Here is a 17408-nt window from a genome sequence, read left to right on the forward strand (position 1 = left end):
AAAAAAGTTCAGGTCCATGCAGAAAGCCAGTTAGATATGAACCCTGCAGACTTCATAAGTCACCACCAGGAGGAGCTAATACCCTGCTCAATACTTCAGTAGCATAGGAGGCCTCTATGGCACTTCAGGCAAGCACACAGAAAACCCAACAGCACACTTAACAACAGGAACCAGCCAAAAAGCAAGAATAAAACTGAAAACTGACCTTCATCTGATTCATAAGTTTCTCAAGGCGAAGCGAGGTATCCGGTCCCTTCAGTTGCAGATAGAAGTGGTCAACAGCATAAACCTGCGACACATATACAGCACAGTACTTTGCCTCCGAGAGGCCCTCTTGGAGCTGAAATGGGCTCTTAGGCAAATCAAGCGGGGGACTACTGAAGTGTCCAAATGAGGCCTCTACTTCCGCCAATGCCCTTTTAAATGCAGCCTCCACACTTGTAGCTTGATCAGCCAAGGTCCCTCTGGCGGTTCTTTCTATGCCGCCAAAATTTTCAAAAGGTGAAGATGGTTCAGCAGCTGCCAATCCTCCAGTTCTGATCCGTGCTGCTTCTTTGACGTCGTGATGCCACTTGAGCACAAACTGACCTGCGTACAAGCAATAGAAATAAGACCCTCACTGTTAAAAGCAGTGAAACTAAAAGTGGCATTTTTTGTAAGGCAGATCAAACCTTCATTATCCAAGTCAACAGGCAACAGAGTAAAGGCTCAATACACCCAAACTTGCTCAAATAAATTTTAAGGAAGGCTTCGTAACATTATAAAACTTCCATGAAACTTCCATGTTCCACAGGAGTTCCCATTACTGAAAATGATACCTTGTAATGCAAAAAGAGTTCAGTTGCAAGGTCCAGGAGTCTGCTTTTAGAATCAGGTGAATAGTATTTTTAAAGAGGCACTGAGGACAATTCCGACCAATTATTGTGCAGAGTAAATATTTTTCCGGATCTTTCTGGCTATGCCGAGGTTTCTCTGGCAGCAAAAGACGGATTTGTCGCCGAGAAAATTGGGTTTAAAAATCCTCCCGCCAAACATTTCAAACATGTGATGCCCTTACTCTGTTGTCTCTGTAATTAGAACGCAGCACCGCATCGATACCGGCCAACTTCTATTTGTCATCAGTGTCCCTTTAGCATCATGGCTATCTGAATGGTAGCAGAAGACACCCAAGTGTTGCCTACTTCAAACAGCACATGTGAATGTTATTTGGCTATTGAGCTTGGACAACACCACTTTGTCAACAGCACATCAGCATATCTTTTAGATACTGAATTGGGATCAGAATGATACGATAATATGAATGGTCAAAACAAATCAGCAAATTCATGGTTAACAAGCACAAAAAAAGACAGACGGTGGAGAAGAAGACAACATTGTGTCGTGTTGCAAAAGACTAGGATGCACTAAGTACACGCAGAAGCACATGTGCATTAGCCTATCAAGAAAATGCATTGTTTATGTCAACTACTCCACAATTGCCCTAAATTAGTTTAGTCAGGCATTACTTCGACAACAGTTTGAAACTATACCACGAAGTGTATGAGCAATGTTACTGGTGATGCTTGTTCAGAAAATAGTGACAACGGTCGTAAAAAGAACATTTTGTGCCTCTTCCATCGAAAAGATGTGCATTTTGCCCAGCTAGCAGGCAGCAGGCCAGCAGACCACTGTTAATACGGAAATCCAGATAAATCAAACTACAGTGCTGTCCTGGCCAGTGCTCATGTAAGCCTATGTCATCGGATGCTTGCTCAATCGGACGCTACAAGCCTCGCACCGGTAAATTCAAATGGGCTTTCCAGGGGAGCTCGTGTTCAGGTACGGCTGTCACAGCAAGATATTCTCAAGGTAGCCCTACTCAAACCTGAACTGCATGCTAAAGAGCCGTCTGCACACTTCTAACAAGTGTGCAATGGCAGGCATGACAAATAAGGAATGCCCCGTCTTTGAGAATAGACTGACCGCTTAGTATCGGTTTCACTTCTGAGATTCTGAGTTTTCCGACCTTAGTGCCAGCCCACGACAATAGCAGCTATAGCTGCGTTCATATTAATCAATTCTCTAGTGCATTGCATTCATGTACATGAGGGCAATGCGACAGGAAAGTGCACTGCGTTTGAGTAAGTCGACTTTCACACTGCATGCAGACACGATTGAATCGCATTAGGAAGTATGGGAAGGGAATTTGCTGCGGGTATGATGAGCTTGCCAAGCTGCGAGATAGCAAAACTAAACTTACGACGTGCAAACGCAACATTTCATTTAAAGATACGTTCCACAGAATTGAAAGTACGTCATCACAGCAGTCGACGAGCCAGGTAGAAAGTGAATAAAACAAAAGAAACTGGTTTTGCTAAAAGCGCCGCTTTGCCTTCAGTATGAGACGCCATGTGCCATCACCATCGTTTCAGAGATAATGTGCTGCTACATGCGACACTAGGAAATCTGTTGCATTCATGTAAACGTGGCTTACATAGGCCGCACATCAGCAAGCCAACCGAGTCCGGCTGAGAGTTTCACCCATTTCCACCCGCGCAGTTCGTCCACTCTTCAACTAAGCCCAAAATGCGCACTCATCCCGTGCCACTTGCTGTTTGTGCGGCGAGACCACCTCAGATACAATGCAGCCACTTGTGAGAGGCTCCACTGCTACCACTTAGCTCTGTAGAGGATGCCGGGAAAGCCCTTCCCATTTTGCAAGAGTTCTCCTTCGACACTCCTAACAGTGTGCTCACAATAAAGCCCTGATGGAAATGTGAAAAACAGCCATTGTCGCGCTGTTCTCATCTCAAAAGCAGGCAACATTGCTCAGTCTTTCGCCAAACAAATTCACCGTGATACAAGCATTCTTGTCAGTTTACTATGATGCAAGTGGCCCTCCTTGTCAGTTTTTTCGGGGTTATTTGATAATTCAAACTTCCGTATTATTCGAAAAATTTCTTCGGCCCCTTGAAGTTAGATTTAACAAGCTTTTACTGCATATCAATGCACTATTACCATGGTCTCTAGGTTTTCGTGATAGCATGTGGCAATTGCTGAAAATACCGCTCCACTCTTTCCCGTTACTTACACCACTGCACTAGACATGTGCAACAGCTAAAACTGTACAGTAAAAGCACATTAATTTGAGCTCCGTAAATTTGAAAATTTGGATAATTTGAACTGCTGGCTCAGTCTCCGCCAATGCCCATGTAAGTTGATGACACTGTTGTGGTGGGAGGTCCACATTTATTGGAGTCCCAGTAGCCGCCGCTGGTGAGCCGGCGGAGTGGGCTGTCGACATTGCTGGCGAGGCCGGTTGACGAAAGCGTTCTCTGCGGCACGAGCGAGAGCTTCTGGTCTGCACGAGGCAGGTCGCGCCAACTTCATCTTCATCAGCGCCGCTACACTGTAAGCTCAATTCAGATGCTACGGGTCTCGCATGATTAATTCGAAGAGGATCCTGAAGAGAGGCTGCATCCAGATATGACCGCCGCACCAAGAGACTGTTGACATTGCCCTATTCAAAACTTGAATTTCATGTGGCAGAGTCACTCATGGCCTGCACACCTTTGTCAATGGCGTGAAACAGCATGTGTGACGTGATGCATGCAGTTTCACGCCATTGTCAACAAACAGCTCAGCCTTCAAGAACAGTCCAACCGCTTAGTTTCGGTTTCACTTTTCTGATCATGGCACCAGCTCGCACCAACAGTGGCTCAACCAGCCAGCACCAGCCAGCCAAATGATGTTTCGGTAGCTGACTGACGTGATATTGGTGTTTTTCCCAATTTTCTTCTCCCCGCTTTGCTTTGGCGCTGCTGAGCATTTCTTTCACTTCTGTCCGTGCGGTTCCACTCTTCCAATCCACTGAAACTGTGTGCTCATCACGTGCTATTCACAGTTCCTGTGGTCAAGCCATTTCACACACGATGGTGCTGTTTGCGAGGGGTGTGATGCAGTGGCAGTGGACCTCCACTGCGTTGCATTGATAAGGATGCCAGCGAGGCCCTTATGATTTTGGAGCAGTTCTGCTTCGACGCTCCTGACAGCACGCCTGAGATAAAGCATTGGTGGAAACGAGAATAGTCACTGCCGTGCCATTCACATTTCAAAAGCAGGCACTCCTTGCCCAGTCTTTCACCAAATAAGTTTACCGTGATGCAAGCAGAAGTTGACAGTTTTTTCAGGGTCATTCAATAATTCGAACCGTCGGATTATCCGAACATTTTTTCCAGCCCCTTGAAATTCAAATTAACAAGCTTTTACTGTACTTTGCTCAACATGAGCACACATACTTTTCATAAAATATGTATTTGGGGTCAGACAAAAATTACATTAGCGTAAATACAAACTCATCAAGAAAAATGCCGAAAAATTTTTTTCCCTTTCACATTCTAAACAAACTTAACGAAACATCTCTAGTGTAATCACTAGAAACTGGACTTCTATACACTAAAAATGTGCATTTTAGTTGCCACAGGCAAGCACATAAAACTATATCTTCAACCTGCAGGGCTCAAATCCCCTAAGAGCGGCTTGGTGTCTATACCTAGCATTATCAGTGCGGGGCACAAAAGGGTCCATTTAAACAAGAACAGCTTTCTGATAAACACAGAGAAGTTTTTTCCAGGTATCCTTCCCCACTCTCTGGCACCCCTGATTCGCCATTGGTGGACGCTAAAATGCCAACAAATTTATCATCGGTCCATGCCCAGAAAACATTAGTGTAGTTGCCGATTGGTACTATACTATACTCCATTTCATACATAGCAGGCAATGCTGCGGAGGCTGCAGAAGTAGTGAGTCTGCAAAACCATATTACTCCGCCATGTATCATCTGTTGTTCTCGAAACCTTGGTGAGTGTTCGGATGAAAACAAAGAGTGGTATAAAACGAAGTGGTAGCATTGAAAATCACTGTCAAAGCTGTGAGGCGCTTATTGTGCAGGCCATCTGGCTATAATTTTCACTGAGTGTAAACAACTTAGCAGTCAGGGCACTTAAAGGGTGATGAGAGTCTTGACATGGTAAAAAAAAAAAGCCAAAATTTTGATTTTTCAAAAATAGCATATTCAGGTTCAATGTACTCTAAAGCACCTGCCTACAAAGTTTCAAGGTCTAATTCGACCAACAACTAGTACTAAAAATGATATATTCGACGTCATTAAGGCGTCAAAATGGCGATTTCAGGAGAAAATGCAGGAGAACTTCACGCCCGTCACTTCCTGCAATTACGTCCCCAATGGCCGCCAACTTGGTCTTGTTCATAAGCTGGTGGTCTTCTCTACATCCCGTTATTACTCGGAATATCTGCATTTCGCCGTTTTCTGAGGCATCTACGACGACCTCCTAATGGCCGGCATGCGCTCTTCAAATACGCTTTTGCCAATTTGAGTTGCCTTATGAAAGTTTTTGCCATGTTTATATGGTACAATTTCAATTATATTATATTGTTGAAAACAGAAAGAACTAAGCGATGGAGCTATGCTACTTTTTTCATGGCCGAGTCGAACATATCAAATATTGTCAATAGGGGTGTGCGAATATTCGAAACTTCGAATACGAATCGAATATGTTTCATATTCGGTTCATATTCGTATTCGAGAAATGATATTCGTGAACTTCCAAATATTCGAAAATTCGCGAATACTCGGCAGCGATCGTATACCGCGCAGACTTTTGTAAATTCGATTGTGGCAAAACCGCAATATCTGGGCAAATTATCTTAATATAGAGTTTAAAGTTCCAGAAAAACAACATAAAGGCCCTGTTCTCTTTCTTCTACATCGTTTATCGCGTGGACCGATCGCATTCCGATGCCGCTAGGCTTCACCTTGTGCGCAACTCCGCAAGTGGGCTTTCCCACATACCACACGTGCTGCGAGCAAGATGGGGGACGACCCGCTTCAAACAATTGCAACGCGAAAGCGCGTTCATTTTTTTATCCTTCCGTAATGTGTTTTTAATAATGCCCACACCCATGGCATTCGTTCTGTCACCTTAACTATCTGACTGTGACAACCGCCATCTTGTTTTGGTCAACTGCGCTATGCGGGAAAGCCTACTTGCGGAATTTTGCGTGAGGCTCCCGAAGTGGCGAGTCGAGGTGTCACAACAGGGCAAGCGATCCTGTAAAAATCCCGCCTAATGCGTGGTGCACTGTGACCCATGCACTTCTTAAGTGGGCATAACGTCACGCGTGAGAACGTTCGGAGGACCCCGAAAATAACCTGGCCGCGTAGTTATGGTTTCTGAGCTTCGCCACTTGCCCGTGGCAATGGCAACTGTCTGCCCGCGCATTCGCCAGTAGTGCAATCTCAGCACCGTGCCGCTTTCAGACGCTGACTGACGCGTCGATAGTCATTTTTTTCCTTTTTAGAAGCAGTCTCGCCATTCCGACGTCAATGTGCATTCCCATCTAACTCACGTTCGCGATTACCTCCAGCGCACCGAAACTCGGTGCTTGTCACGGGATTACAGGTGTTCGCATGATAGAGCTGCCTCATACGACTACCGCATTTTCGGTAGTTTTTTTTTCCGGGGCCAAAGGCATTTTATAAATCGACCTTCAAATAACCCGGGCATTTCTGTCGGTTCTTTGAACTCCGAATTAATGAGGTTTTACTAGCCACCATGCTATTCTTGTTTCCAGGCTTGTCATGTTATGGATTTCATTTTGCCTAACCTCATTACAGGTTGAATACTGTTATGCTCCTCAGTTAAGTAGTATACATTTCTGTGCACATTGTTTTTTTTTATACGGTGCTCAGGCAGTCTAGTTTTGTTTATTTCAGTTGCAAAGGCCACACACTATTTTGAAAAAAAAAAAAGAATGAGCAACAATGTTTGCTTGTTTCTATTCTGAATTTATTTTTGCGCTGACCAGATATTGGATATTTGATTCGATATTCAAGCCACTTTTTCTTCATATTCGCATTCGATTCGTATTCGAAAATTTCAATATTCGCACACCCCTAGTTGTGAACAATGTCACCAATTATATCACATAATTATGGTGCTTCGACGCAACTCAAGATTTCTATATGATGATGTAACTAAATGAGAATATAAATAGCACAGCTCCACATCGCAGGTCTTCTGCTTCAGCTCCACTTCAATCGGAATCAAAAATACTAAGAAAAAGTGCCAATGTCCCGTAGGAAAAACCCTAATTAGGCTTCAGTTATTTTTACACAATATGGGAACTAATTGAGACATGCTGAAACTAATTATATTTCTGAAAACAGGAGGAGAAATACATAAGCACACCTAGTTTCATTATGAGCTCTCTAATAATCAGAACTTTAATTTAAGACCAGCGTCTTCCCTCAAGGTTTGTTGCAACAAAATATGCTTGTGTGCACTTTGGTTGCATGGTGAACTACTTTTGGGCAGTGACTCAGCCTGCGCGAACAGGCATGCTAGCTTTGGCAGTGTTGATTGCTATGCATGAAACAGTATAGTCAGCTTGATTTCATGCCTGTCTCTGGTGTCCCTTCCAAGCAACTTCTTGAGCCTTATAAGTGACGTATGCACTGCACAGGGCACTTCCTGCTCATTATCACACAAAAAGCAAGCAAACATCCCATTAGCAATGCCTCCTCAAGTACCCAAATTTATAGCAATTCGCAAAATCAGCATCAGATAAGGGCAGAACTGCCACAAAGCTTCTGATCAGACAAGTGCCCATCAGAACTACCAAGACAAAAAAAATCAGCTTCCAATCCCCCTCTGTACACATGCATGCACACACACAAAAATGCATTTTTTAGCATCCCTAAAGACTGACAAATCAAAGCATGCACTATACACCACAACACCATGCTAACCTCGCCCTAAGGAGGTAAAACTCAGGTGTGGATTCCCAGCCAGGAAAGCAACAAATGTTTGACGGGAAAACCCCAAATCAGAGGGACATATCAGGATCCCTGTCTTCTCTTGGTAAGCCTCCAGAAGCTCATCCACAGTCATGCCTTGCGAGCCACTTGACCTGCAGTGAAAAAAATTGGCAAGACACTAAATATCAGCCCCGGTATTTCAATACGCAAAGCTACTCGCTAAAATTTCTTAGTACTGCCTGTATAAACATGACCCAAACTTCCCTTGTAAGCCAACTTGTCTGTTTTACACTACACAAAATTTGAAAAACCACAGTAGCTGAGTGACTATAGCATACTTTCTTGAAAAGATACCCTCTATAGCCATTACAAGACAAAAGTCAGTGGATATTATACAATACATTATATAGAGCCGACTCTGTATGTGGAGGCATTGCTTATTTGCAAGTGTAGTGTGCATATGCAAGAAACACACTGCATGCATCGGCTGCGTACATACAGGCATCAATCACCGTTAAGCTGCATAATCACTGTCGTTGGACCACACAGTACTGCTATGACTGAACTGTGATCCATTACTGTAATATGCAGTATATCCCCCATATCTGTTAAGAACCTCCAGAGAAGCATGTCGCATAACTGTTACGATCATTTTAAGCCACATGGAGTGAGCTCTCAATCCCATGAAGTGATGGCCCCAGCAAAGCAGCACATGTAAATTTGGGATTTATCATGGGCATCCACCAACTGTTGAGATCACATCAATACACACTGGCTTTTCAAAATGTAATCAAACTATGCAAACATGACACCAATGTCAGCAGGCTCTGCCTTGCACCAGTCTGCCAAACATGACTGATGACACCAGCATAAATAACAACTTAGCACTGTCGCAGTGTATGTTCAGGTCAGTGACGATGAAAAATCCTGTCAGCGGAGTGTCGCACAACCAGTATTGGCAGATCGAGTGCCGAGAGAAAATTTCACTGATATGAGAATTTGGCCTGACCAGCCATGCTTCTAACCTACTTTGAGATGAAAACGAGCCAAAGCAGCATCGAAAGTTTTTACGCTTCTGATGTAACACTCACAAGCGGTTAACACTAGCCATATCAAGCAGGCCTCCTTCTGTGATGGATATGCCTAATAAATGGCAGAGTTAGTGCATGTACGCTATTATTGAAGGGCAACCTCCGATTTTAATGAATGCAAATATAGCGAAATTCTGAAAGAAAAAAACAGCAAAAACAAGGATGCAGGACAAAGAATGAGAAGTACAAAATACAGGTGCTGTGTTGTGTACTTACTCTTCGTCCTTCGAGCTGTGTGCTTTCCTTCAAAATGAATGTCACCCAACTAGCCCAACTTGCTATACTACTGCACCAAATATAGTCAAGCCCGGATATATCGGACTCTATGGGGATTGCAAAAGAGTTCGATAATTCTATATATAGAACACAGCAATAGCTAAGCTTTTCTGTAACACAGAAGCAGGAATGCAGTGCACCCACACTAACAGCGCACTTCCTGCAGCGCACCACCCTCTCTAGACGTCGGCCTCGCTTGCTTTGCATGGAAGCCGTTGCAACGGTGCTTTGGAGCTACAGTGTAATCCACTTATAACGATACCCGATATAACGATATACAGCTTATAACGATCAAATTCTTTAGGTTTATCAATTCTCCCATTGCCCCTATGTAAAAATAAACCGTATATAACGATACAATTATTGGCAAAATAACGGATACAACGATAAAATTCTAGCCGCCCGGATGGTGTTTACTACAAAAATTTGTCAGAAAGTTTGATAAAAAATATAATATTTCGAAGCAAATCACGTTTTATAAAAACTCCGCCATCCTTGCAATCGCTGGAGGGAGGAGTTTGCTTGGTCCCTGCCACGCAACGCTGCCTCACACAAACACAGTTTCCACCCGAGATGGTTGAGAATTTAAATTTTTTTTTAAGTGTCAACTTTTCTTGTGCGTTTCCCCATTTTGCACTGTCTGCAGCGCTGACCTTTGCAGCGTGCGCCATGGAGCAAGGTAGGAACTCAGAAGAGGCGGTTACGTCACATTTTTTGAAGCCACTAATCCCCACTCCCTCCCTACTAGGCCGCCATCTCAGCGCGCTTGCGTATGCCCAGCAGACAATGCAGCAGACGACGTCGCTGCGCCCAGCGTCACCATTCGCTGCGCCGTTGGCCCAAGACTCCCAGCAGTCCTTTCGAAAGCGCGTGACTTCCGGCACACTTTTTGGTGTGCAGCCCGGATAGTGAGGGCCCCTCCTGAGCTTTCCTTCCTCCATGCTGTGCGCCAATAACATTGCGGTGTGTTTATCTTGACGGGACCTCCGGAGGGGGTAGAGGTGGCTTGCTGAGCGAACTTGGCAGGAGCACCGGTGGCGGTGGCTACATGCATGGGAATACATAAGGGTGTTCTTTTTGCTTTTTTTCTGCCGGTCCAGGTATAAAGATAATCAATCGGTCATAAAGATCGGATTTTCCAGTTTTCTCAATATCGGTATAAATGGATTGCACTGTAGCCACCGCCTATCATAAGACATCTAATCTTGTTACCTGTTTACTATAAACAGAATAACCTCTCATTAAAACTAAGGTATAAGTAGTTTCCACAAAGCTTTCGGGAGCGAAGCATACCAATTGAGGGCCGCCGCTAGCCCTCGGTCAGCAGGTTGGCTTCATTGCATGCCAAGCAGTGTACCGCATGCCGTGTTTTCCACATGACAGCGTTGGTGCGTGGAGAAAAGTATGAGACCGAAGTTCCATAGTTACAGTGCAAAAGACAAAACGTTGTGTTCTGTCGTCCTCTCTTGTCCTGTCTTTCGCGATGTAACTATGGAATATCGTCACCAACTCGCCCAACAACTTGCTTTGACGAGACCGAAGGCTACTTTCAAACCCACTCTGCATTCACCTTGCGATGTATTACAGCGCCAGCGCTGTTAGCAACTGGCCAAGGCTGCGCAGCCAACCCGGGTCCGCATGCGAAAAGTGATCACGGGAGCTAAGTTAGGAAAAGTGCCACCAGAAGGCACTTTACATTTCACATAATAAAATCATGCTGAACCCCATTTTCCCCCACCCCCAAAAGAAGTCCAAGAAATACACGATTCAAACTGGACTGCCCCTTCCCCCCAACTGCCCCCTCTGAGAGTGACCCGTATATCCGCCCGTGTATTGGTAGATGCGAACCTGCCAGCAGACATACAACTTTCTTTTGAGCAAATCACACAATGCACTTTGAACTAAAGTGGGTTTCTATAAAACAGAAGTATGACCTCTCCGTGTCATGAAATTAAAATAAAAACTTGCAGTCATTCCTCGGCAATTTACTAGTATACAAATTGTGTAGTTGTACTGAATTTAGAAGTACTTTAGGATGGGGGTATTTTTGGATGCCTGGGCTCTGTGTAAAGCCAGAAGCCTACGAAGTAATGCTCTAGAGACAATGGCAGTAAATAACATATTGCCAACAATGCCAACATAGCTGGTCAAGAGCACAGCACTTTTTCAAACAGGCAGAGGACAGTTTGACATGTAATTAGTACTGTTCATTTTTGGTGATATGAATTTTGGGTCACATTTTTTGTTGCCTCATCAAAATTTTTATCATTAAAATTTTACAGCATCTTGTGGGTGAGATGCCTTGCAAGTTTTACAATTGGCCTCTGCCAAGGGTTTCAGCACGAATCGAAAGTCAGTACAGCCAGAGAATCACACACTTTCAGGGCGAGTGATCAACTGTACGACATCAAAAACCGAATAAGAAACAGTGGCATCACTATGCACGATCTTTATGCAATGACAACAACCTAATTGCAGCAGTTTGAGTACTTCAGGGTGCCACTGCAGCATGCCTGGCACAGCAGTGCAAGAATTCTTGCCTTTTTACCGGCAGACGAGTCCTACAGTATTCCATTCGAGATGCTACACATTAAAAACTGATGCGCACCTATCTTAGGCAAACTTTTACTATCTCATGTTGAAGTGCGATGTCCCTTCACCCCAAGGAGCTCTCCAAGTAACCAGACGGCCCCGTACCTACTGACCTGATTAGGAACTCGAAGGCAGCCAAAATCCTGGTGTCGAATGCCTTGTTAGGGTCAATATGTGGATAAACCATGAAGTCCCCATTGTAGCATGGCCGGGTAAGATACAGTATGTCAGTACACTTTTCCATCAGCTGTAGCATGTTGTTGAAGCCATGGTCACTTGGCTTCAGCTCGTGGCCTGTCACCTCCTGCACCACGATCACAGGCACCTTTCATTAGGCTCTGCTAAAGCAGAATTTATCTACAGTACACTGAATTGCAGTGTAAGCATGCATTCAAAATAAAGCCACTTGAGACAACAGCGATTACTCCTTACCTGGTACTTTAATGCAAAGTCAGACAACCATATGCCGCTAGAATACTTTAACAGAACCTAAAAAACAAAGGAGAAAACATGAAGTGCTTACAGTTGGCTCGACTTTAAACAAAACCTCACAACAAGTGGACAAAGCAAGACAGCACAATCAAGTGTTTAAAAAGAAGAATTAAATGGTGAACTAGCACTCAAGATGCAGTGAATAATATGAAACAATTGCAGGAGCAAAAGCTACACGCCATATGAACTGGTGTTTCTGAACACTCAGCGATTTTAGAGGATACAGCTAGTGTACACCTGAAGCATGCATTAGAGAGCATATGTTCATGACTACACAGCAAAAACAGAACCAGTGGTGTAGGTAACCTCCAAAGTTCTGAGGCACAGCTGGCACTTAGGTACAGAGCAATGTCATTAGGAAAACAGAGAGAAAAAAGGGAGGTTAACAAGGCCAAACGCCCTGCTTGATACATGGGGATGTGGTTAAAGGAAGTGAAGGAGAAGACAGAGTGAAGGAAAGTTTGGCCCGTCATTGCCATGGGATGTGACCATGGTCATGGGCCAATGAAATAAAAAACACAGTTTGTCCACAGAGGGACCACTGGTGCCTCAAATTACACACAGTCAGTGCTCTGCATGTTTAAAAAAAATGGCTGGGGTTCAACGTGGCTTGAACCTAGTTAAACGAGCGAAAGTTCTGTTAAGCATGGTCTCCGCTGTCACCAATAAAATGTCAGTCAAGGGTCAAGATCAGGTACCCAGTGGTCATAGTCATATGATCACATAGTCATGCTACCATAGCTTAGGCCATACCACCATGCAGTTAAGTTCGGTTTGACCTTGCGAGGCCTACCGTCTCCAATCATCATCAGCAGCAGCAGGAGCCTGACTACGCTCACTGCAGGGCCAAGGCCTATCCCATGTCTCTCCAATTAACCTTGTTCACTTCCAGCTGTGCACACCGTATCCCTGCAAACTTCTTAATCTCATCCGCCCACCCAACTTTCCACCACACCCTGCTATGCTTGCCTTCTCTTTGAATCCACTCCGTTACCCTTAAGGACCAGCGGTCATTTTGCCTTCGCATTACATGCCCTGCCCAAGCCCATTTCTTCCTCTTGATTACGAATAGGATGTCATTAACCCGCATTTGTTCCCTCACCCACTCTGCCCACTTCCGGTCTCTTAACAATACACCTATCATTTTTCTTCCCATAGCTCGTTGCGTTGTCCTTATCTAAAGCTGAACACTTTTCGTTAGCCTCCACGTTTCTGCCCCGCTGGTGAGTATCGGTAAGATACAGCTGTTGTACATTTTTCTCTTGAGGGATATTGGTAAAATGCCATTCATGATCTGAGAGAACCTGCCATATGCACTCCACCCAATTCTTAGTCTAGTTATTTTCCTCTCATGATCTGGATCAGCGGTCACTACCTGCCCTAAGTGGACGTATTCCCTTATCACATCAAGAACCTCGCTACCAATTGTCAACTGCTGTTCTCTTGCTAGAGTGTTGAACATTACTTTGGTTTTCTGTATGTTAATTTTTAGACTCACCGTTCTGCTCTGCCTGTGAATCATTGACCATGCTTTGCAGTTTACCTCCTGAGTGACTCAGCAAGGTAGTGTCAACAGCGAATCACAGATTATTTAGGTATTCTCCATTAACTCTTATCCCCAACTGTTCCCAATTAAGACATCGGAATACCTCCTCTAAACGAGCAATAAATAGCACTGGCAAGATCGTGTCTGCCAGCCTGACGCCCTTCCTTATTGGAATTTTATAGCTGACTTTATGGAGGACTATGGTTGGTTGGTTGGTTGGTTTATTGCGTTTACCGTCCTAAAGCGACTCAGGCTATGAAGGACGCCGTAGAGTAGGGCTCCAGGAACCTCGACCACCTGGGGTTCTTTAACGTGCACTGACATCGCACAGGACAAGGGCCTCTAGAATTTCGCCCCATCGAAAAGCGACCACAGCGGCCGCAAAGTATTCGTGACACTGGAACAAACACTGGAACAAATGTACAAGCAATGCCGCAAGGGCCTATTACAAACGTTTTTCCAACAAAACTTTCACCACAATAAATAATCTTAATGGTGTTTTCTGAATTCAAAGGCACTCTGGATGCATAGGCTGCAGTGACATAAATGCAAGGCTTGACTAACTTAACACCTTAAAGGTTCATGACAACCTCAGCTTGTCATGAGCGATTACCACTTTTTCGCCTACGACGAGCTCATATTGTCATGGATGTTTCACTGTTTTTTACTTCGACAAGCTGCGCTCATCTAATGGTGTTTTTTTTACATTTAAAACATATATGGCAGCACATGTTCTTTCATCCACACTTTTACTGAGAGTTTTCACACTAGATGGTAGAAGGCGTTCCTTGTGTGTTGAGGCTCACTCTGTTAGCATTACATTTTCTCGCACTTTCAAACAAACATGTCATCATCCGTGTGGCATTATATTGCAGAAGAAAGTTAGCGTCGAGCGCAAGAAATGAGGATGTTGAATTCCCAATTTAATTTCTCAAGTGGAGAAGATAGTGACGAGACTGAACGACAGCGAGGATCTGGTGCAGGTGGTGATAGAAGGCCCTGTGCGACTGCAGTGTTCTGAGCACTACCGCAATATCTCACAGGTAGCTTTGCTACCATGCAACACAGTTTTCTCACTCAATGAGCAGCAAAATCTCACTCCCTCTTTCCTTTCTTGAAATCTATGCTGAGCAGCAAGCAACCCACAGTTTGTGAAAACCGTTCTGTAACCTTCACAGTTGGCATCCACAGTGGAGTGGCAAAAGAAGTTGTGAATGCAGGGCCTCAGTGCACGTGCGAGATCACTGAACAAGGTGCTACTGAAGAATACTACTGAAACTACAGGATCGGCAATGTGCGGGCCGTGCACTGCCACTCACTGCTCGCAGTGCGCACCACGACTTAGTGATTGCGCCGTCGGTGATGTACGGGCAGCGCTTAGAGCTCAAAAGTGTAGTCGTGGCCCGTGCACTGGTGTCATCCGAAGTGGCGCAACAGGGGATTTGAAACTTCCGGAATTCCACACATAGTGCACAATCCCCACTCAACCGGGGAATTTTATGAATTCGTGTCAGCAGTGCTCGTACCACCAGATTCTGCTGTATTGTACGTGGAATTACGTGCGCGAAAACGAGATGATAATGAAACAAAATGCATAACGTGTGCTTTGAGCACTACAGCCCTAATTTATGGCAGATGGTGCATTTAAAAGACGAAGCACGAATCTGTGTTCCTCTACCCTGTGACCAGCATCTTATCTTTCGGCATCACTGCAGGCAAATTATACCAACATCAAGAGTAAGACACCAGTTGGACACTCGAGAACCGAAATGCACCTTGCACCTTCGGTTTGAGACAGTGTTCGGGTCCATCAAGGGGTTTGATTTCTGGCAAAACCCACATGCGAGGACGAGGCACGCCACGTAACATCTTGAATGGGGCATTTTGATTGGCATTGAACAGCCAGCGCTTTCTACTGAGGCATCAGGAGGGAGCATGAAACGGATGGTACCTCTCACATAGCTTACATAGCTCAACTAGCCACTTTTGTGTCAGTTTCACGATCAGTCTTGCGTTTCCCCAGCACTGCCATCAGCCTTGCCCCTTCAATAATCTTCCCACTGAAGGCACTCCTCCAGTAAGGAGCTGCTTCAGGATTATGTTCATTAAGCTTCACTGTTGTGCAACACCGTCAAACTCTTTTTTTTTTTAGCTGAACAAAATTGCGTTGTTCAAACTGTAACAAGGTATTGGCCTAAAGAATACTTAGTACTATTGCTACTACATGATTTCTCTTCCCTTACTTAAACCTTTAACCGCCAACCCTGAGCTGCCCTCATCGTGGAAGATTGTACCAGTACCACTAATGACGAGCCACACTTCGTCTGACTTGGTGTTGCGCTGCTCTTACTACAAAAATGAGTTACAGCCGGCAAGTGCGTAGCTTGCAATTTTCAACACCGCAGGACATTGGTTATCCATTAAAAAAAACATGTTTGGTGCCATTAGTGGAGGCGGCGATGTCCCGAGAAAACGAGCTACTTCTTTGAGCAGTTCTAACAGCAGTTTTACTGACAATCTAGAATTTGTTTCCGACAGTGCCTCTGACTTCGTTTGCTAGCTGGAGACTGCTTCAGATGACGATGAGAGCACCGGAGGTGACGACAGTGACATGCTGGTGGTCTGGGCATCCACTTCATCTGCGGGAGGTGGTTGGTTCGAAACCCACCGCTGGACACCCACCGGTAAAAATGGGTACAAGGACTCCTGCCCCGGCGCCCGGCTTCCTCAGGAGTGGGTGCTTGGAGGAGGCTCCCTATCGGGGGCAAACCTAGTTTCTAATACTCAGCATGCAAAGGTGGTTCATGTTTCACTCCCAAGTAAAGGGTTCAACTCAGCTCGTATGCTCTAATCAGCGTGTCTCAACAGACGTACAGGTTCAAACCTATCACTGCAGTCCTGGGCAAGTTGGTTTTTCCAGCTGTCAGACTTTGCGAGAAAAAAAAAGGGCCACAAACGGGTTTCTACCGCACGAGGCGGAGTTAGGGTTGCTTGACGGGGGAACTTATCTCTGATTCGTCAAGGCAACGGTTTGGTTCAAGACCCTTTTCCCAAGCATCTCACCCTAGAAGAGCTAGGCCAAGGGAAATCTTGTCCCCATTAAAAAATCGGTGGGTACCCGGCGGCACTGGGGATCGAACCTAGCACCTCCCGAATGCGTGGTGGATCCTCTACCACAAGGCCACGCTTCGGTTAATTACTAATGATGAAAGCTGGTTTGTGTTAGGACAAAGCAATGTCTATGCAATTTGCAGTATGTTACAGCATATTGGATCAAATAAATACATCGCATTTCTGTACACTATGACCCATTACTAAGGCATGCACTGAGGGAAAACCACCCTCAATAGCAGTTTTTTCTTTTTTTAAATATGTCTTAACTGCAACCTGAAAGCAATGAAATAGTATAACTTTAGAAGAATTACTTGAAAAAAATTATGACGAGTGAAGAAAGTTGGGAAAGTTGGTATATATTCATGATTCATAACAGCTCAGCAAAAACGGACAAAAGGGAGACCGGACAAAACAGGCGTTGTCTAGTCTCCCTTTTGTTTGCGTTTGCTGCGGTTTTTGTGAATCATGAAAAAATGAT

The 17408-nt window shown here is 44.7% G+C and overlaps 1 protein-coding gene across 4 annotated transcripts in view; it reads right to left on the reverse strand.

Annotated features, from left to right (window-relative positions):
* LOC144115378 (uncharacterized) overlaps positions 1-17408 on the reverse strand; it is a 96022-nt gene that overhangs the window by 61651 nt on the left and 16963 nt on the right. For 2 of the 4 annotated variants that reach the window (XM_077649744.1, XM_077649743.1), the window contains exons 4-7: positions 12211-12267; positions 11892-12082; positions 7811-7971; positions 206-588 (exon numbers count right to left, since the gene is read on the reverse strand). In XM_077649744.1, the coding sequence (XP_077505870.1) occupies positions 206-588; positions 7811-7971; positions 11892-12082; positions 12211-12267 (792 nt within the window). The remainder of the gene's footprint in view (positions 1-205; positions 589-7810; positions 7972-11891; positions 12083-12210; positions 12268-17408) is intronic. The other 2 variants (XM_077649746.1, XM_077649745.1) reach the window with 1 other exon arrangement.

The sequence above is a fragment of the Amblyomma americanum genome, chromosome 1 (assembly GCF_052857255.1).
Source record: "Amblyomma americanum isolate KBUSLIRL-KWMA chromosome 1, ASM5285725v1, whole genome shotgun sequence".
Classification (NCBI taxonomy): Eukaryota; Metazoa; Arthropoda; class Arachnida; order Ixodida; family Ixodidae; genus Amblyomma; species Amblyomma americanum.